The sequence below is a fragment of the Porites lutea genome, chromosome 11 (assembly GCF_958299795.1).
Source record: "Porites lutea chromosome 11, jaPorLute2.1, whole genome shotgun sequence".
Taxonomy (NCBI): domain Eukaryota; kingdom Metazoa; phylum Cnidaria; class Anthozoa; order Scleractinia; family Poritidae; genus Porites; species Porites lutea.
In genome coordinates this window covers 13,487,333-13,507,276 of record NC_133211.1, presented here as the reverse complement: position 1 = coordinate 13,507,276, position 19,944 = coordinate 13,487,333, and the positions used below count along the sequence as shown (strand labels likewise).

At 41.2% G+C, this 19,944-nt stretch overlaps 2 protein-coding genes and 1 non-coding gene across 4 annotated transcripts; 1 reads left to right on the top strand and 2 right to left on the bottom strand.

The window, feature by feature from the left end:
• Positions 1 to 4,009: 4,009 nt before the first annotated feature.
• On the top strand, positions 4,010 to 15,543 carry LOC140952662 (NACHT, LRR and PYD domains-containing protein 9-like). 2 transcript variants are annotated; one of them, XM_073402099.1, is made up of 6 exons: positions 4,010 to 4,167; positions 4,834 to 5,557; positions 7,235 to 7,420; positions 8,164 to 8,220; positions 9,803 to 12,564; positions 14,368 to 15,543. In XM_073402099.1, exons 2-6 carry the CDS (start codon positions 4,864 to 4,866, stop codon positions 14,443 to 14,445), a joined length of 3,777 nt encoding a protein of 1,258 aa, XP_073258200.1. In that variant the 5' UTR covers positions 4,010 to 4,167; positions 4,834 to 4,863; the 3' UTR covers positions 14,446 to 15,543. The 2 variants fall into 2 exon arrangements, with proteins under 2 accessions (XP_073258200.1, XP_073258201.1); XM_073402100.1 differs by lacking the exon at positions 14,368 to 15,543 and adding an exon at positions 12,912 to 12,966.
• Positions 6,673 to 6,745, bottom strand: Trnaa-ggc (transfer RNA alanine (anticodon GGC)). Its single transcript has one exon. It is a non-coding gene; the product is annotated as a tRNA-Ala (tRNA).
• Positions 15,544 to 18,508: 2,965 nt separating the features above from the next.
• LOC140952176 (bis(5'-adenosyl)-triphosphatase-like) lies at positions 18,509 to 19,914 on the bottom strand. The gene has a single exon (XM_073401597.1). It carries the CDS (start codon positions 19,902 to 19,904, stop codon positions 19,428 to 19,430), a length of 477 nt encoding a protein of 158 aa, XP_073257698.1. The 5' UTR covers positions 19,905 to 19,914; the 3' UTR covers positions 18,509 to 19,427.
• Between the last annotated feature and the right edge of the window lie 30 nt (positions 19,915 to 19,944).

Below are 19,944 nucleotides of genomic sequence, written 5' to 3'. Positions count from 1 at the left end.
TTCTTAATTAAAGAGAAAGGGCTTAGGAGCTCAAGCCTGCATGCAATTAAGAAGAGGGAGTAGTGATGACCGTTTTAGGGTATGGGGAACAGGAGGTTGTGGGGTATTGATCATCGTATGTTGATGATAACGGGTTAGACCACCATTTTATAAAGCCACCTTTACTTTTGGTCCAGCGCGAATGCGCAAGGAATTCACTCACAAAATTTTTTTCTCTACTGAACCCTATCAAATTCTGACGGGATGATCTAGGACAGCGCAATAATTTTCAGGGCTTGAAACTTGCGGGCGTTAACAAATTCTCTTAGTCCCTCTTTGTCCGTGACTTCGAAAAAACACTGCGGCGTCAGTATGTCGCATGCCTTTCTGTGTGAGTAAACTGAAGCAAAAGTCACCCTTGAAAAGTGCATCCGAGGGATCCAAAATGTCGTTGGTGTCTTAAAAAAAAAAGACAGGGGCCGCCTTTTATTGCTTATCGGGAGTAGGGGGAGGGGGGACGGGGTCGGAAAAACATTGGAATGTCCGCGTGATGTAACGACGCCCAAGTGCACACTCCGATAGCGTCTTGTTGCCTAAGGAATAGCAGGGCGAACGAAATACCCGAACTAACCGTCGGGAATGCAAATGAACCTGGAATGACTGATGCACACAGGAAAAGATTAACTAGAAATACGAGTATCGCAGAACCTCGCGCAGCTCATGGGAGGAGGCCCGTTAAATGTAAGGGATCGGGGGGGGGGGAGGGAGAGAAATAGAGGTAAATTGTGTTACTGGGGAGGAAGACAAGACTTTCTAACAATACCGTTAGATCATATTGTTGAAGTAAAGGGCACAAATCAGTGCCGAAAACAGACCTTGAGATAAGGGGGGAGGGGGGGGGGGGCTCAGTTTGGTCTAAAAATAAGGGGGTTGCCTGGGCCCCTCCCCTGGATCCCCCAATGCAAATGCATCATGCTGGATTGCAGTAGTTTTACCATCATAGTAGTTGAAAGAAAAGCAAAATTGCATTAAGAAACTGACGGCGCTAAAAATAAACGTGCTTTACGTGGATTTTAGAAACATCGTACGTCTGGGCCGCCGTAAGTGCAAGTAAGACTGTAAGAGTGGAGCATTGGTTGAGCATTTTGACCCAGGCCATTTTTTCGGATACTGAAATGTCGTTGACGGTTTTGGTGTTGCCTCTTTGGTCATTCGAATTTTGTGTTTTATGAATATATCGTAAAAAAGGAAAGCAGGTTTTCACTAAGTAGCATGCCGCAAAGTCACAGCATGAGAGAACCAAGTGATCTACTATCTGGACTCTTTCAGAAGGTAAGCAGACCAATGACGTGGAAATCTTTAATTTTGAAGTCTTAATCGAGTTACTCAGCTACAAAATCTACCGGCTTACATTGACACACATCAATTCATCTCCTTTTTGGAACCACATAATGTCATCAATAGAATACAACATTCTTCAACAAACTTTCACACTGTTTAAAACTGAGACTGACCTACCCAACCTGTCCCAAGTGGGTTCACTTTACAGCCCATAGCATCATAGTTGAAGATGCGAAAAGAAGTAATCCAGAAGGGGCAACAAGAGCTTCATCCACAACATAATATGATAGATCGTTTATAATTCTTATATGCAGCTTCTCGACTAACGGCAATCGTTCTCATTGCTTTGAACTTTAAAAATAGATATTCATCTTCTTTTCTTTTCCGTCTATTTTTAAGGGAAAGAGGACTGCTCAGGCGAAGACAAACGCCTCAGGATTCTGCGCAACTGTCAAGGGAAGGCCATCGAAGGGTGGTGGGAAGAGTGGTGGGCTGGCCCTCTTTCCGCGCATTGTTTGAAGCCGAAACCAGGGACATCTTAGTCGTGTAGCAGGTACAACGAAGCATGCACCGTGGCACCAGTGCAGACCAAGATCCCTGGAGAGGATAATTAACGTCAACAATCCTCAGATGTTCAGTTTCAGACCTCAAAGCTGGAAACCATCACCTTTACATTACTTGATGCGAACTCTAGAGGCCTTTTGAGACTGAAAATTCGTGTCATTTAACCAACATAGTCACGTCTTAGTAGAGAGGTATAATATATACGGGATTGTTCGTGAAGTCAGAAAGTGCTTACATATATTGCGTACAAAAGAATAGTCCGGTCAGCCGTTCATTTAGTGTAAATAGCAATCGCTTTGTTGTCAGTTTATGACTTTTCAGTGCATTGATTTACTTAGGGTTTATAGATTGTTTTAGATTTTTAAAAGGAAGCTTATCGAGGTTGTCACCATTGTCTATCATCGTTTTTGTTGTTGTTGCTGTTATTCTTTTTTTTCAGTTGTAAGTCATATGTAAAGATAAAGGAAATTTCGATTAAAATTTACAGCAGGTTTCCAGGAGATTAGTGATCTGAGTACCTGAACAGCACTTAGTGAAAATCTTCGTCTTTCCAAATGTCTCCCGTTAATGCTTTTATTTTCAACAAAACCTCATTATCAAGAGGGAAACGCTAACACTACTTCCCCCGGATACCCAGGGGAAGCTATTATCAGGGCGAAAACAACCACGCCTCCATCCTAGAGTCTTACTTTCCCGAGATTCGGAAAAACCGTACCCTCGGTACCGGAGGTTTTTTCTCGCGTGCGACGGGGAGCTTCGTTTCGTCGGCCGCAGGCCTACACGTGTTCGGCCGAAGGCCGAAGACACGAGCAGCGAAGTTGCGCGGGTCACTTTTTAAGACTCGACTGAAACCGGAAACCGCGCATGAAAAGTCTGTGGCACGCAGGGTAGAAAAACCGTTATTTAATACCAAAAAAAAGAAATCTTTCATTTTGAGGTAAATAAGTGAAACAAAGTTTTCATGAGTCTCTCACGCCCCTTGTTCCCCGAAGAAGAAGAAGGGATCTAGAACCCACTACATTGGAAACTTTCAAAAACAAAAGATTGGTAGTGGGATAAGCTAGTTAAAACTGTCGGGATCACGGCTCTGCTCGAAATGACGGGATTGAAGAACCGTAATGAAAATCCTCGAATCGAAGCTGAGCGAAGTTTTTACAGACACGTGACCGGCCGATCATCTGGACTAGCCTCATACCAGGCCTCATAGGAAGTACTTCCTGGGAACCTCTTTCGGGTCTTTACAGATCCGTTCTTTCCCTTCGTCACGAGAAGGATACTGAGCGGAGGCTAGCGTTTAGCCCGGAAAAAAAAAGAGGAGGAAAGAAACTTCTTTAAAAAGCAGCAGGGTTTCTGTTCCCTTCCATCCATTTTCTTAATTCCCTGGTCGCCATGGAAATGCCTCCATTCACTTCCTCGTACCCATTTCCTCCGCCTGCCCAGTGTTTTTACCATTTAAGCAATAGAAAACATTTTCCGTGTTTGCATAGCCTGATATAAACACGAGAGGGGTTGGGAGAATTCGTGACAGTTATGCAAACCCGAGACGAAGTCGAGGGTTTGCATAACTGTCGAGAATTCTCCCAACCCCTTGAGTGTTTATATCAGGATATGCAAACACAGGAAAAAGGTTTTCTATTGCTTTTATAAAATAACTTTCCCGAGAAAAAAAAGCAAAACGCTCTTGCTAAGGGCACTGATTAAAAGAGAAATTCTTACCAGTCGCGAAGTCTTGTACACGAAGCTTGTACGCGTAATCAGTCTTTGTTTTGCAAATAAGATGCTTTGCAAAATACGAATTTTTCTCGCTTAAAATGACAGCTTAAGCAAAGAAAAATTGACTCACTTTCTTTGTAACGATTTTCCATGTTTCAGGCGATGAAGGAATGGGTAAATAAAGTAAACTTGTCGAGTTTTGAACTCGAAAACTTTTTCAAATTCGTGCTTGCGTGATTAGCTCGCGAAAAGCCAAACAACTTGACGCCACAACCATGTTTACATACTCTCATGCAAACACTCCTCTCGGCCAATCAGAGCGCGCGTACTATCTTAGTCATTTTATAAAATTGGATAGCGGCACACCCTTGTCGACATCGCTATCGAGAAGTTGTTGTGCTCTTATGGCAACGTTTCGTTCTTAGACGTTTTAGGAGCATTTGTTATCCATGAAGAGGTTTAAAGTGGTATTACTGTCGTTTGAAACAAGCCCGCTGATACAGTAATACACTACACAGCAGCCCGGGCAGCTTCTCCAGCGCTGAGATCAAAAAAGATGGCGGTGACTTGGTGAGGCGCATGACTGATAATTTTTTAGACACAGTAGAAAGCAAAGCTAAAAACTGCGGCGGCAGTGAAAACGCAGATAAACATTAGGTTTGTACGGAGGGGAATACTGGACAAATGTCCGAGCACCCTTTTTATGGCTAAACTTCAGAATACCCGCCCACTTATTTGGATTTACTATGTGGCCGGGTATTCTGGAGTTGCAAAAAGCTGAACCTCCATGAAGCCGGCCACCCTCTATTAAGCGTCCACAGTAATCATGTAGTAAGCAGTAGTTTGCATTTATTGTAAATTAAACCTTTATTAAACGGCCGTGGCCACATTTTGCCAACCCAACGAGAGTTCTTCACCTCCATTACTCTAAGTCTGCTAAGTGGCATAGGGGAAAGTACAGTCCAAGATGGAAGATGACAACTGATTGTGGAGCAGTAAATGCCCGCTCCAGTCACTTGTTTGTACTCCAGTAACCCGAGGGTCGCCCCATAATGGAGGTTCAATTGTAAGTTCTACTTCCTGCTACAGACCGGTCAACATTTTTCCCCAGTTTATGTTTAGAAATGGTTATCTGCAAAACAGATTCTTTAGAGCATTCCTTCAATGACTCTTTGATATGCCACTGTTTCTGAGCACATTGATTAATAACGTCAAATTCATTGTTTTTCTCCTTAGAGACACTTTCACTATGGAACTTCATTAGCCATGTCAAAACCGGTACAAGACAATAAAGCTAGTAGTTCAAAAAGCAGCAATGGCGACCCTCCTGAGCTTAGAATTAGCTGTTTATCCATGCGTGATGTCAAGGCAAAAACAAAGGACCCAAAAGATGCAAATCTGCCTATTGATCTGTTATTATTGACAGTCAAGAACTGTGAGTTCTTAGCTTGTTACAATGAGCTACAGGATCCATACAAGTGCTGGTTCGATGGTCTTGGGTATGTTTACTTTTCACATGTAGATCAGAGTCAAGAGGAGAAAGTGAAAGTCGCATTACTGCGTTGCTATAAAAATGGCATTGGTCCCGGTGGTTCTCTGATATCTGTGAAGAATGCAGCTTCCAAACTAAGACCCAAGGCAGTTATTTCTGTTGGAGCATGCACTGGCCTTAACCCTAACAAAACCAAGTTAGGAGATGTCATTGTTTCAGCAAAATTAACAACATATCAAGGGCAGTCAACTAGCTTGAGAAGTTGTGTAAGCAGAAGATTTCTTGATATCATCAAATATTCCAATTGTGGGTGGGAGGTACCTCTGAAGGACCCAGCAGCACAAGAGATCCAAGTACATTGTGATGGTGAGTTTTTAAGTGGCCCAGAGGAGGTCAGTGCTGAATGGAGACGTCAACAACTTGCTGAACTGCATCCTGATGCAGTGGCTGTTGAAACGGAAGGAGAAGGTGAGTTGATGTTGTTTCCCTTGGTGATTTTTCTCTATTCCTCCTCTCCTTTTTTATTTCTTGCTTTAATTTATTTATTTTCAGTAGTAGTCAAAGCCTTTTATTTTAAAATTACAGTTGTGAATGTTTGTTGGAGTAAAAGGGTATGGATTTTCCAGGTTTTGGGGCTTTCGTTAGCTTTTCGCACTTTGCATCAAATGCTACGTATCCTCGGTGCAGCAAGATTATTCTGCTTTATGATCAGTCAATCCATCAAACAATCAATCAAATGCTACCTAGCTGAAGGTAAAAACCCCATACTAAACAACATAACAGAAGACACGATTTGTGGTTGCAACAGGACTTGATGACATCAGAAAATTTGTGACTACCGGGAATTTCTGAACTACTTATTTGTAATTTGATATTTGCTTTTTCTTCCTTTCTCAAACATGAGTGTTGTCCTTTGTGATTATCAAATAGTCAAATGGTCGTTCTCTGAACGAGTAAAGATTTGTCTGGTCAATACCCAATTCTTACCTCACATTGTCCATTGACCAGCTGTTATTTGAAGCCCTGACTCTAAAAGTTTGAGTATTTGTAACATTGGCCTTAACCAAAATATCAAAAAAAGGATACCACATCTGTATTATATAAAGATGAAAATTTGTTCTGATCTATGTTTCATTGACATGGGAGTTGCCATCATGACAATGTAACGATGCCATTGTATTTTTGACTTGCCTAGTTTGTGTTTCTTGGTACTGTAAGTTTTTTCATGAAACAAAGTTTTAAGGATCATAAAAACAATCAATAAACATAAATATAGCCATAATCAGCTACCATCTTAAATTATCAAAAGTTTGGAAATGCATTTTGATCTCATAGTGGTTTGATTCCATTTGAAACTGTGTATGAAAAAAGATAGAGATTGCTTCAGCCAATGATTGGCCAAAAATTGAGAGGAAGAAGAATTTAATAAGCTTGCGTTGTGTTGCTTTCTTTAACATTTTTGTATGTAATTTGGTCCACGCCTACAAATTTCATGGTAATTTAAAAACTGGAAGTGAAGAATGATCATCGCAGTAAATTTTCCAATTTAAGCAATTGGAAAGAAGAAGCCTGAAAAAAAAACAGGGCTTCAACAGGATTCGAACCCGTGACCTCCGCGTTGCCGGTGCGTTGCTCTACCAACTGAGCTATGAAGCCACACATTGGGAGCGAGGTCAATTTATTAGTTGCCGGTGCGTTGCTCTACCAACTGAGCTATGAAGCCACACATTGGGAGCGAGGTCAATTTATTATTCTAATAAATTGACCTCGCTCCCAATGTGTGGCTTCATAGCTCAGTTGGTAGAGCAACGCACCGGCAACGCGGAGGTCACGGGTTGGAATCCTGTTGAAGCCCTGATTTTTTTTTTCAGGCTTCTTCTTTCCAATTACTTAAATTGGAAAATTTACTGCGATGATCATTCTTCACTTCCATCTACAACCACAGTTCAAAAATGAATTATTTCATATACTTCACATCAATTTAAAAACTGCCTGAGAAATGTTTTAAAAACTTGACAATTGCAAGAATAATTATCATAACGAATTTTCATCTTTTGTGCCTTATGGCAGTTTGAGTACCATAAGGTTGATTACTGTGTGGAACAACTAACTTTATCATTCATACTTTCGAAATGTGTTTTTTAGGTATCTTCACAGCTGCATTTGACACCCAGATTGAATGGCTCATTGTGAAAGGAATAGCTGGTTATGCTGATTGTGCTCAGTCGACATCAGAGGGTTGGTCATCCTGTGCCAGTGTGATGGCTGCCTCTCTTGTTACCCATATTTTGAGTGATCCTGTTGTTTTTCGTTCATGGCCTCACTATCAAGGTAGTTTTAGTTGTGAAGGTCTTTCCTTATTATTATATTGTGGCTTGTTATCATTTTGCTGTCTGTACCAGAATGTTGATTTTGTTGGGTTTAAAGGATTTCTGGTTGTGGAGTTAGAGTGCTGAACTCCAGATCAAGAGGTCTGGGTTCGAGCCCTGGCCACGTATTGTGTTCTTTGGCAAGACACTTAAACTCTCATTGTGCCTCACTCCAACAACCACCCAGTTGTATAAATGGTTGCCAGCAAAGTCAGGGTTATTAGGGAATATCATCACATTGAGGGTTGTCAAGTCAATATATTTTTTTTCACATTGTGTATGGTAGTATTAGCAGTGAAGTGATGACACTACTGTTGTTAATTAGTGTAGCGTAGTAAATGTACATGTATTGTAAAAGGTTTATGGAGTCATTTATGAAGTCTAACTTAAACCAAATTCCATCTGAGGGAGAGGAGAAATATCTCTAGTTGCCATGGAAACTGGGATTAGCTCTGGCCTGATGGGCCACCAATGGCTCGTAACTTGTATGTAGGCTTAAGATGGAATAATGCATTAAAGTTGCTCATTTGCTGACATTATAAGAAATTTAATCCACTAGGCAGTAAATATAAATCAAAGAGGTATTCGTGTTTTCTTTTAATATGTGCAGTAAATTTATACCGATTAGATTGCAGAATGCACATTAAAGGAATTGAGCTTTTTCTAACTACTAATCAATACCGTTTTGCTTGTCATTTGTTGTAGACTTGTCGGAGTTGGATTCAGCCAGCAACTCAAAGAAACCAAGACTTTCCTCTGAAGGTGCATAGAGAACTACACTGTTCTCAGAGTGCAAGAGCTAGAGAGTTAGGGAGTTATATGTGACTAATATAACTACCGAAACAGGTAGACCGCGAATTCGAAAGTACGCACGACAAAAGAGAAGCAGGTGGAAATCGCTTGTTAATCCATGGAGAGCTTTATCAACGCACGTCAAAACAAGACGTACTGAAGCAAAGATCTTCCTCGCTAGCTTCATGGAGCATCTGAGTAGACTGCCTTGCGATCGGACGGCAAGTTAACCAATAACGACGGCCAAATAGACGACGAGTAGTCCCCATTTTTCCTCAGGGATAGTATTTTCTCTCGCGCTCGCGTTTCGCTCACTCTACTATCCCTGAGGAAAAATGGGGACTACTCGTAGTCTAACGGCCAAAACACTTCCTTTGACTTAAAAAGGATATATTTGGAATAGTAAAACGAAAATCGTAAAAATATCCACACAGCAAAGGTACAGAAGGTTTCATCGGCGAAACACGTCGCTTTCCATTGTTGATCAACTGTCGCGTCCTGTTAAACTGATAGGATCACGTTCGTTCGGAATTGATAATATAGTATGAAGCGATGCATCATGGGATATATGAAATTCCCCTCTTTCGCAGGACAGTTGATTTTGTCGCCAAACGTTAAACGACTTTAGAATGATGATGGGAACTGCGCAAATACAAATTTAAATGAAGATATGATCGTCATCATTACTAAGCACTGCAGTACTCTAACCAACTGAGCTATGAAGACCCACATAATGCAGAGGCCATGGGCTTGAACCCCGTTGAAGTCCCGAGATTTTTTTTCGGGTCAATGTGCTATTGCTTGAACTGCAATACCACTGCGATGATCATATCTTCACTTTAATTCGTTAACGACCTTGTTTGTCAAATCAGAAAGGTGAACTCACGGTGTCACATTCCTGAGCGTTTGGTAGGTCAGAGATAGGCCAACTGGAATAATGGTGTTCTCTGTCAAACAAAATGGCGTCATTTTTGTTCGCGGAAAGTCGATCGATAAAAGTTCTTTGAGTTTCAGCCTTCTAGCGCTATATATAAACTCTGACCACTCTGATGCGCGAACAACGAAGCCAATGTGTCGACGTCACGTGACTTCACCTTTTTGGTTTGACAAACAAAGCCACGTGATCTAAGTCGTTAGCGTTTGGCCCCAAAATCAGCTGTCACGCCTGTCTTTGAATTCGTGGTCAGCCTGTCTCGGTAGTAAAGTCTAGTTGTATCCAATGTCGTTTTCCACTACCAGTCAGGTTATTAATTTTTTGTCTTTTGTCCTGATGTGCCGGTGAGGTAAATTAAATGGTTTAATCAACTGTTAATCTTTTGCAATCATTTATGACGATTCGCTGCTATTTTGAGGAGCGAATTGAGGACTGAGCTGAATCTCCTAAGTTTTTCATAAGTATCTGGCTATATTTGACCAAAACCTCTTGTGAGTCACTACCTGTGGCTTTGTCATTTCGCAGATTTGCTGGTACTGCAATCACTTCTTACCTAAAATAAGTGAATTATTTGCCAGTTTACAAATAGGTAAAACTGAAAACTTGTACTCTTTAAAGCAGATTCTGCCGATGCATTTTTGACGTGGAGTCAAAATCAACTGTGCTCGCTTTACAATGGCACCCTTGGTCAGGTGATGATTACTCCATGGAACCCAGACAACACCATGGACATGGATGAGGTGTATGTTCAGTTATCACTGCTGAGAGATGAAAGAAAACTTGATGGGACAACTAAAACGGAGTTTGAAGATTACAGTGAGATATTTTCGAGCCACGGGCATCATGTCATCCCTAAAAGAATTCTAGTGTACGGAAAGCCGGGCGTAGGGAAGTCCACATTTTCAAAGAAGCTTGCCGTAGACTGGGCAAGAGGCGAGAAAGAAATTCTTAAGCAATTCACAGTGTTGCTTTTAATCCAGCTACGAGATGTTTGTAACACCCCAAGTGTCTGTGCCATGCTCGAACAGGCAGAGCTGTTGTCTGCTGAAAACCCACTGGTTTTCAACCAGCTCTACGATTATATTCTTCAAAATCAGGAGAAAGTTTTGCTTGTTTTGGATGGCTTTGACGAATACAGTGCTGAGAAATCGTCGCCAATTCATCATATTTGGAGAGGCAGTTTGCTGAGAGATTGCATGACCATCGTAACTACAAGGCCATCGAAAGAGGACGAGCTACGAAAACCAAGTCATGTTCAGTTAGAGATCAGTGGGTTTACTAATGATCAAATTAAACAGTTTGCCGAGAAGTTCTTTTCTCACAGAAAGGACATTACAGATGAATTTACCAAGTTCTTAACTGAACGGCAACTGTGGGGCATGGCAAAGATACCGCTTCTTTTGTTGATGCTTTGTCTAACTTGGAAGAAGAGAGATCATAGCCGTCAAGAACAGTCACAATCCCGCGCAGATCTTTATGAAAGATTTTTTCAGACCCTGCTGGATCATGTTGCAGCCAAAACGTCAGATCATACCTTTACAAGTCTTGATGAATACAAAGATGACCTTACGAAACTGGGAAAAGTTGCATTTGATGCACTTTTAACGGATTGCCTTTATTTTGAGCTCAGCAAAGTGCCCGCAGACATTCGTTGTCTTGTCAAGAAATTTCTTTCTGTGGGTTTCTTCCAAGTTTCTAAGCTGTCGAGTTCATCTCGTCCTGATGAAATCGTACACTTTTTGCATAAAAGTGTACAAGAGTTTCTTTCTGCCTGGTTTATAGTTAAGGAAGTCACAAAAACAAAGACGGCATCTCTCACCTGTCTGTCAAATGTCGATTCGTTTGAGAAGGTCAAGAAGATTCACGAAGTACTGAAATTTGTCTGCGAGATTTCATCAGAATCTGCGGTGGCTGTTTTTCATCATCTACAGATGATAGGAGAAAAAGAGGGCCTTACGGAGTACAGCTTCTCCTTCAGTCCTTCCTCTAAAGATTTATCTTCAGATCAAAGAAAGTTCCATCAAATAAGCCTAGACTGTTTCCTTTCCTGTCCAGCCCCAGAAAGACAAATGATCTACCCTTCATTTCTTCACTGTGTTAACGGTGTTGTAGTGATACGTCGAACTGACCACCTGTCAATTGTTGCCAGAGAACATGTGCTGAAGCTATTTACTTCACCCAAGCCGAATTATGTATTTTTTTGTGAAGAGGAACTCTTTTCACGATTACTAAACATAGTTAGTGATGCAGTCTCCATTATGTGCGATTTGCAAGCTGTTGTTGTCCCCCTTTTTGGCGATCATGATTCCAAGCTTGTAAATACTTACGAAGACCTGGCTTGTTATTATCCTTTCGTGAAGAAAGAAGAACAGCAAATGGTGGTGTACATAACTCGCCTAATACGGCAATTTTGCGACTCTCACACCGGTCAGTTGTTCTTAGATCTCCTGAATGACACATCAGAACCGCAGTCTCCTACTCCGCAGACTGTTGATGAAGTACCACAGGATGAAACAAATAATTCTTCTCGTTTGACTAAAGAAACGTCTGGCCAGACTGGAAAACATACTCTGTCATATCTCAGAGAGGTTGTGGTTTATTATCCATCACCTGAGGAGCTGTTGGTGGTGGGTAAGTTGCTTAAGTTTGTAAACAGTCTTGAAACCTTGAAAATTACACTTAATGACAAGTACTGGCAAGAGGGATTATATGACGTTCAGGTTGTAGAAAGTTTAGTGTCCCATATTTACTGCACTTGTATTACTGACAGTCTTCACAGCCTAGAGCTTGGGTTTTTTCGTATGACACAGATAATTACTGCTCGTATTGTAAGATCACTTTCCCAGGCTCCCAACTTGCGCAGCCTTAACTTGTCATGGAACTGTTTATTGTACTCTGGTATAAAAAACTTAACTGAGAACCTTCGCCATTTAAAACATTTGTGTCGTCTGGAGTTGCGTGGCGCTGGGATTGGACATCTTGAGTGTCAGTTACTTTCCACTGCATTGAAATATGTTGGCAATTTGCGATTTCTTGATTTGTCTCAAAACCTGCTGGCTCATGGGATTTTAGAACTCTCCAAACACCTGAACTGTATTCCCCGTCTTCATGAACTAGTCCTCTACCACACTGACATGGGTGAAAGGGAAGTCACTTCCCTTGCTCGTGCATTGAAAAATACTCCACAGCTGGCAAGACTTGGCCTTTCGCATAATCCACTGGGTCGAGGAGTAGGTGAGCTGATCAAACATCTTAAAAGTATTCCTCGTGTACAGTCCTTGGAGCTTTCATCTGTGCCAATGACACGCAAAGAAGTCAGTGACCTCTATACTGCTGTAGCGCCTCTAACCGGCGGAATCGTCCTTAACACGGATTACCATGTAAGAGTTTTTCCTTGCAATTAGATAAAGAATACTACACGTAGTACTGCGGTGCACAGAGAAAGGATCGAGTTAGGTTAGAACTGAGTACAGGGAATAAGCGATACGATTTATTAAATTAAGTTCAACGTGAGTCAGAACATAAATCACATCTCAAAGGAGCTGCATGAATTTTTGAAGTTTTAAGCAATTGATGAAAATTGTTAAAATATTTGCAGAAAATTCAGTGTTTGAGCAAGAAGGTTGGATGCAGGAATCGTCTGATCGGCCCCTAACATCTTTCAAAAGTAGATTGCAAAGGCTGTTTTTAAGTAGATGATGTACAGCTTTTCTTTTTTTATTTTCAGGCACTCTTTACTCTGAATGGTGGTAATGGCCTTCTAATACAGTAAAAACCCACATATAAGAACCTAAAATTTAAGAGCCTGTTAGGCTAAAATGTTCATTTTAAACCCCTTTTCATAAGAACCTATTTAGCCTAAAGTTTTCCGTCAATAGGTTCTTATTTTACAAAAATGAAGGCAGAGAAGAAAATACAGCCGGAAAAAAATTGACTCTAGGTTTCAGTCAATAAGATTCAAAATGTAACACAGCATTGAATGGACAGGGGTACCCAATGAGAATATAGTTCAAAACCACTTAAACATAGCATTGTTAAACGTATTTTAGTATTTAAAAGGTAGATATAGGTATATTTTTATCCCCTAAAAATTTTTTATCTGTTCGGATTTCCTAGCGGAAAATCTAGTGATCCGAAAATTAAAGGGATCAAAACTTTACCTTTTCGAAAATTTCAGTCAGAAAAAAGGCTCCCGAAAGTTCTAGGTGACCTTTTTAGGGTAAAAGTCCGTTAAAAATGAGCAATTATACCATTTTTAAGATGTTCGAAAATCCTAGGAGAGGCAGGCAAGCAAGAAATTTTACAACAAATGTTCCGAAAATTCTAGATCTCAAATCGTCTTCCGAACAGATATTTTCCGAAAATTGACGTTGGGTGCCCCTGAAGACATGCATGCTAGTACTTTGGAAAGGTAAATTTACTGTATGGTTATCATTTAATCTGTATTCTAGATAATTATTTAATACAGCAATATATTCCATATCACATATGCCCTGTAGTAGTTATCTGTGCCGATCGTTGGTGCCCTTATCAAATTAAGAACCTATTTAAGAACCTAAGTAGCCTAAAATCCCATCAAATACCATTTCTATAAGAACCTATTTTGGCTTAGCCTGCGAACAGCAGACGCATTTCCGGACGTCGCTTCTCTCCTTTTCGGAGGGAGAGAAGCGACGACCGGAAATACGTTTGCTGTTCGCAGGCTAATTTTGGCTAAGTTGGAAAAATCTAGGTTCTTATACGTGGGTTTTTACTGTAAGCCGAGATATGATTTCCCAGGGTCAGAAATGTATAAAACGAGGAATGTAGTTATCGAGAGCAATTTTTTGTAATGATTCAGCTATGGTATAAAGTAGTTTCTTACTGACTGCTGCAACCCAGGAATCTCCGCCCGCCCCAATTAGTTTTCGCCATTTGCGAACTGTATTTGAATATGTGTGTGAATAAGTAAATAGAGTGAGTGAAATGGTATGAAAGGAAAAATTGCGCAGTCATAGGTGTCGACCACGTTTAGTTAGTTATAATTCATAGTTACTGACAACTAAATATAACGCTCCAGTCTCATATAAGGGCCTAAATGTGTCTTTCCCCTCTTCTTTCCTCTCCCACCCTGCCCTCCCTTGGGTCTTACTGTGTTAATTTTTTGCGTAACGTCGATGCTGCTTTTTCTTTTACTGTGACAGTTCCACTTGGACCAGGGTGTGCTCTGGCCTGAGGATGTGTTGAAAACGAGGGGTGTATCTTATGACGATGAAGACTGAGGCTGAAAGCACTTTTGTCACACTCAAGAAGTAGGAAAAATGCCTGAGGAGACAACAACGGCGTGACCTCTTCTTCAACGTCTCTCCTGTTCCCGTGCCTCGGGGTCAGTTGCTTTAAACTTAATGTCGAACCGCCAACCACCAACGTCTGACTTCAGACCATTTAAACACTGAGTTTATTTTAACGCCCGACCTTAGCAGTTATGTTAACTTAATAACTTAATAATTCAATAGCCATTTTAATTTAATTTTACATACAGCTTCTTTGTTGCTTGGTTCAGGGCTATGTAAATATGATCACTTCTCAGGGGAGAGAAAAATATTTGTTCATTTGATGTCTCGGAGGAAAACAAGTTTTGCGACTGTGATGGATAGATGAAGACATTCTACGTAGTTTACTCCTGTTTGTTGTCATTTGAACAAAAAGCAGTTCATTTCTTGCATCACTTGGTTGACTGGGAGGGTTGTACGTCTAGAGTAACACGTGCAGTAACTTTGGTAACGATGGGAGGGCTTGGGCTTGCAACAAATGTTGGGTCATATGACGCGCTACTGTCTTTCTTCAGTTAGCAGATTATCACTCTACATCCTTAAACCCTTACCTCGCGCCAACAGGTCGCCACAAGCTGCTCGCTTTTGACTTTTCATTTTCCGGGCACATTTAATTCTCAAGTATAAACAGTATATTTTACGTTCTTTTTGTGTGTATTATATAAGTTCTTTTTTCATTGTAAATTACTTTATTTTTGGGTATATACATGTATAACTAGTTATATGACAGATTGTCTATATATTTAGCCTGTGCCAGGCTCTCAGATAGTATAGTGGGAACGTATTAAAACGAGCAAAGCGAAAATAAGACGCGCACGACTTGGGAAAGGGGGCGGTGGCGGCTCGTTTTTCGCATTTCTTATTACTGAACGACTTTCCACCACCATCTCGGAGCCTGGAACAGGCTACTATATATTAGGCAGTTTATTCCAAGGAACCTCGTATTCCGCTGATTTAAACTTACCTCGGCCCTGTACAATGCAATGTTATTCGGAATTTTAAATTAAAGGACAAAGTTCACAGAAATCATTATTCGTTTACTGGCATTTCCTGACAGATAATCTCGGACAAGACTTGTTAAGACACATTGCAGAAATACCTTTTTTTTACATGTCTTCCTGGCAAAAATGCAAACCGTCGCCAGATGATATGAATGACCGCTTCTTCCCTTTCCTTATCCAATGTCGTTTAGGATAACACCAGAATTATACGCGTTGGTATTAATTGCACCAAATTTACTGGCGTTGCTTTTGAAAAGGGTGTGGGGAGGGGCTTACTTTGTTCTTTTTAAAGGAAATGCATGGTACTAAATGGATGAAAATTTCCGTAGAGTTCTGTCTGAGGTTGGACCTTTCAGTCACAAAGACACTCTCCCTGGAGGAATTTTAATATTTGGGAGCTTAAACTACCTCAAAATGCATATCATTATAATTATCACTGGTTTGCAAGTGACGTCACGGCGGCCATGTTGGTGGAAACCCTATTTTCATGTAAATCCTTTGAAATCATTTTTATTGTTCTGACCACCAACGTGGCCGCCAATTGTCACGTGATTGCAAACTAAGAATAGCTTATAAGAAGAGCGCCAGTTCACTTCCCTTTGTCGTTGGAAGACCCCATGGTACTCTGTTGGTATCTTGGCGGCCTTAGTTGTGTATGCCTCATTTTTATTTCCACTGAACTGCAGAGATGACAAAAAATGTTTTGCACGCCGCTATTGCTTTCATTACCCTGTCATAGAATACTTCCAAACATCGGTCCACTGTGTGCTTTTAGAGCCAGTAGTCCTAATTACGATAAACTGTTTAACCTGACGGTAAAGATGCTTTTTGGAATGCTGGAATGGCGCATTAGATTCCAAAGGAGCTAAGATATAACTCTGCCAATTCAGTTACGGCAACGGTTAAATGATTGGTAGCACAATTCAAAGAAAAATTGCAATCTCAACCCTTTGCGTTGAGTCACAAGCGTTGGAAGCACTTGGGTCTTGAATGAGAACCAGAGCAGCGGTCAGCAGCAGTAACAAAACCACTAGTGATGAGAAAGTGAGGAAACTGGATAAGGCCATCCCCCCTTTTTTTTTCGTTTAGTGTCGAATTGGGTCGGTCGGTCGGTCGGATTGAAAAGAAAAACCTAAAAAACATCACAAGTTTAGAAGTCTCGGAATAGGAGGCCCTGGTACTCTTGGACGACGTTAAAAGTTAAGTTTCACATAATTGGATTAACAAAAGGTACAATTTGCTGTAAAAAATGTTACTGTTTTTCTCTATGCTGTTACTATGATCATTTTTCAGATAGATTAAAAGAATTATTCCAAGTGAAAAATGGTTTAACTACGTCATTACTTTTTTTTTTTTGAAAATGCCAAAAATTTGGGTCGGTCGGACGACGCTAAACGGAGAAAAAAAAGAGGATGGCCCAAGTCAGAAATAAGGTAATAAGGACTCGATAGTCAAAAGAATCTAAATGGAAACGCGAGTCTATGCGAGGAAAGGGGAGTTTGTTGCCAGTTTTTAGTCTAGAATGACAGACATGTTTCAGCTTTTTTTGAAGTCTTATCCCGCTTTCAAGGTCGCGAGTTTGATGCAACTAACTTCAAGCATGAACACTATCTTCTTTCTCTCTGGTATTCTACCACTTTCTCCCCTTCTTAATTTAAGAGAAAGGGCTTGGGAGCTCAAGCCTGCATGCAATTAAGAAGAGGGAGTAGTGATGACCGTTTTAGGGTATGGGGAACAGGAGGTTGTGGGGTATTGATCATCGTATGTTGATGATAACGGGTTAGACCACCATTTTATAAAGCCTCCTTTACTTTTGGTCCAGCGCGAATGCGCAAAGAATTCACTCACAAAATTTTTTTCTCTACTGAACCCTATCAAATTCTGTCAGGATGATCTAGGACAGCGCAATAAATTTCAGGGCTTGAAACTTGCGGGCTTCAACAAATTCTCTTAGTCCCTCTTCGTCCGTGACTTCGAAAAAACACTGCGGCCTCAGTATGTCGTATGCGTTTCTGTGTGAGTAAACTGAAGCTTAAGTCACCCTTGAAAAGTGCATGTCGTCGGTGTCTTAAAAGAAAAAGACAGAGGCCGCCTTTTATTGCTTATCGGGGGTAGGGGAAGGGGGGACGGGGTCGGAATAACATTGGAATGTGCGCGTGATGTAACGACGCCCAAGTGCACACTCCGATAGCGTCTTGTTGCTTAATGGATAGTAGGGCGAACGAAATACTCGAACTAACCGTCGGGAATTCAAATGAACCTGGAATGACTGATGCACACAGGAAAAGATTAACTAGAAATACGTGTATAGCAGAACCTCTCGAAGCTCATGGGAGAGGGCCCGTTAAATGTTAGGGATGGGGGGAGGGAGAGAAATAGAGGTAAATTGTGTAACTACGGAGGAAGACAAGACTTTCCAACAATACCGCTACGTCACATTGTTGAAGTAAAGGGCACAAATCAGTGCCGGAGACAGACCTTGAGATAAGGGAAGGGAGGGGGGGGGGGGCGGTCTCCAAAAAAATTTTTTCAGCCCCCTCGGGCCTCAGTTTGGTCTAAAAATAAGGGGGGTGCCCGGGCCCCTCCCCTAGATCTGCCACAACAAATGCATCATGCTGGATTGCAGTAGTTTTACTATCATAGTAGTTGAAAGAAAAGCAAAATTGCATTAAGAAAACGGCCCAAAAAATAAACGTGCTTTTCGTGGATTTTAGAAACATCGTACGTCTGGGCCGCCGGAAGTGCAAGTAAGACTGTAAGAGTGGAGCATTGGTTGAGCATTTTGACCCAGGCCATTTTTTAAGATACTGAAATGTTGTTGATGGTTTTGGTGTTGCCTCTTTGTTCATTCGAATTTTGTGTTTTCACTAAGTAGCATGCCACAAAGTCACAGCATGAGAGAACCAAGTGATCTACTATCTGGACTCTTTCAGAAGGTAAGCAGACCGATAACGTGGAAATCTTTAATTTCGAAGTCTTAATCGAGTTTTTTCAACTACAACATCTACTGGCTTACATTGACACACATCAATTCATCTCCTTTTTGGAACCACATAATGTCATCTATAGAATACAACATTCTTCAACGAACTTTCTCACTGTTTAAAACTGAGACTGTCCTACCCAACCTGTCCCAAGTGGGTTCACTTTACAGCCCATAGCATTACAGTTGAAGATGCGAAAAGCACCGGCACAGAGGTCAGGGTTTGATTCCCAGAAAGCCTGATTTTTTTAAGGCTTTCTTTCCGCAACAACTCAGTTATTGTGATGATCTTCTTCATATTTATCACACAGTTCAAATATATGAAATTCGTATATTCATTATTTCACAGCCAATATCACTTACTTTCTTCCATCACTTTATGATATGGGCTATGCATCATTCCCTTTAAGAGCCACATCCCCTTAACAGTGCTGTCATTAAGGGCCGAGAGCTAGGGATTATATCCTGGCTATCCCCAGCTACTTTCATGGGAAAATAGCCCCGATCCCTACCTGTTGATTCCCCACCTACTTGTTGTTAATTAGCTGTCAATTAAAACTAAGTGGCAGCCTTGCCCCTGCCCTAGCCCTATGGTTGAGGTACCGGTAAGTTGACTTTTACCCGCAATGGAAACAAAAGATCAAAAGTAGCGGCATAGTCCTCCAACTCAAATATAGTCCGTTTTCTTTACTCCGTCAGTGAAGTGGGAATTTTCAGGAATTTTGTTTCCCCCTCAAAAATATTCCAGACATAAAAAATGCCAATGCAGCGACCCCTAAGAATTAACTTTTGAAGTCCTCCTCAGAAAATGTCATTCAGTAGGGAGTGGATGTCAAATGCAATGGCCCGAAAAAATATGCGCGCTGTGAGTTCCCGCGCTCATTATTACGTAATTCCCAGTGTCAGAAAGTTTCGGTAAACACTTAAACAGTTTTTTAAAATGATTTTCAGAATAAGCCAGCTAGATAAGCCGCTTCTTTCGCCATTTCTTCCTCACTCCTAAATCCTTTATTAGTCGCTGAGCCCGTTTCCGCCACCAAACCTTCCTGTTTGTCGTGTTCGTCGAGAGCCTTGTAGACATCATCATTATGTTCAAAATCTCCTTTTTTCCTGGGCAACACGTGGACATGGACATGCTCAATTGTCTGTCCTGCCTCGGGGCCATCCTGTATCGCAATCGAAAGAGAACTGGCGCCGTACACCTTCTCCACAACACGTGCGATTTTTTGCGTACTCGTGAACAAGTCCGCCACTTCTTCCTCGGTTAGTTCACAAAATCTCTTAACAACGCGAAGAGGAGACACAAGTACATGTCCTGGAAGAACAGGCTTTCTATTTACAAATCCAAAGGACAACTGAGAACGGAAAAATACCACAGAAGGCTGAAGAAAAATTCGCCCAAAATTGAAACTCTGTCCCGTCATCTTTCATGGAAATTACCATATACGAAGTACCTCTCGTGCT

Bases quoted from the DNA above. Each gene is read 5' to 3' on its own strand.
- LOC140952662 (XM_073402099.1), top strand. From the start codon at position 4,864: ATGTCAAAACCGGTACAAGACAATAAAGCTAGTAGTTCAAAAAGCAGC. The intron at 7,421-8,163 runs GTAGTTTTAGTT...CATTTGTTGTAG, and splicing joins TTCATGGCCTCACTATCAAG to ACTTGTCGGAGTTGGATTCA. The intron at 12,565-14,367 runs GTAAGAGTTTTT...TTACTGTGACAG, and splicing joins TCCTTAACACGGATTACCAT to TTCCACTTGGACCAGGGTGT.
- LOC140952176 (XM_073401597.1), bottom strand. From the start codon at position 19,904: ATGACGGGACAGAGTTTCAATTTTGGGCGAATTTTTCTTCAGCCTTCT.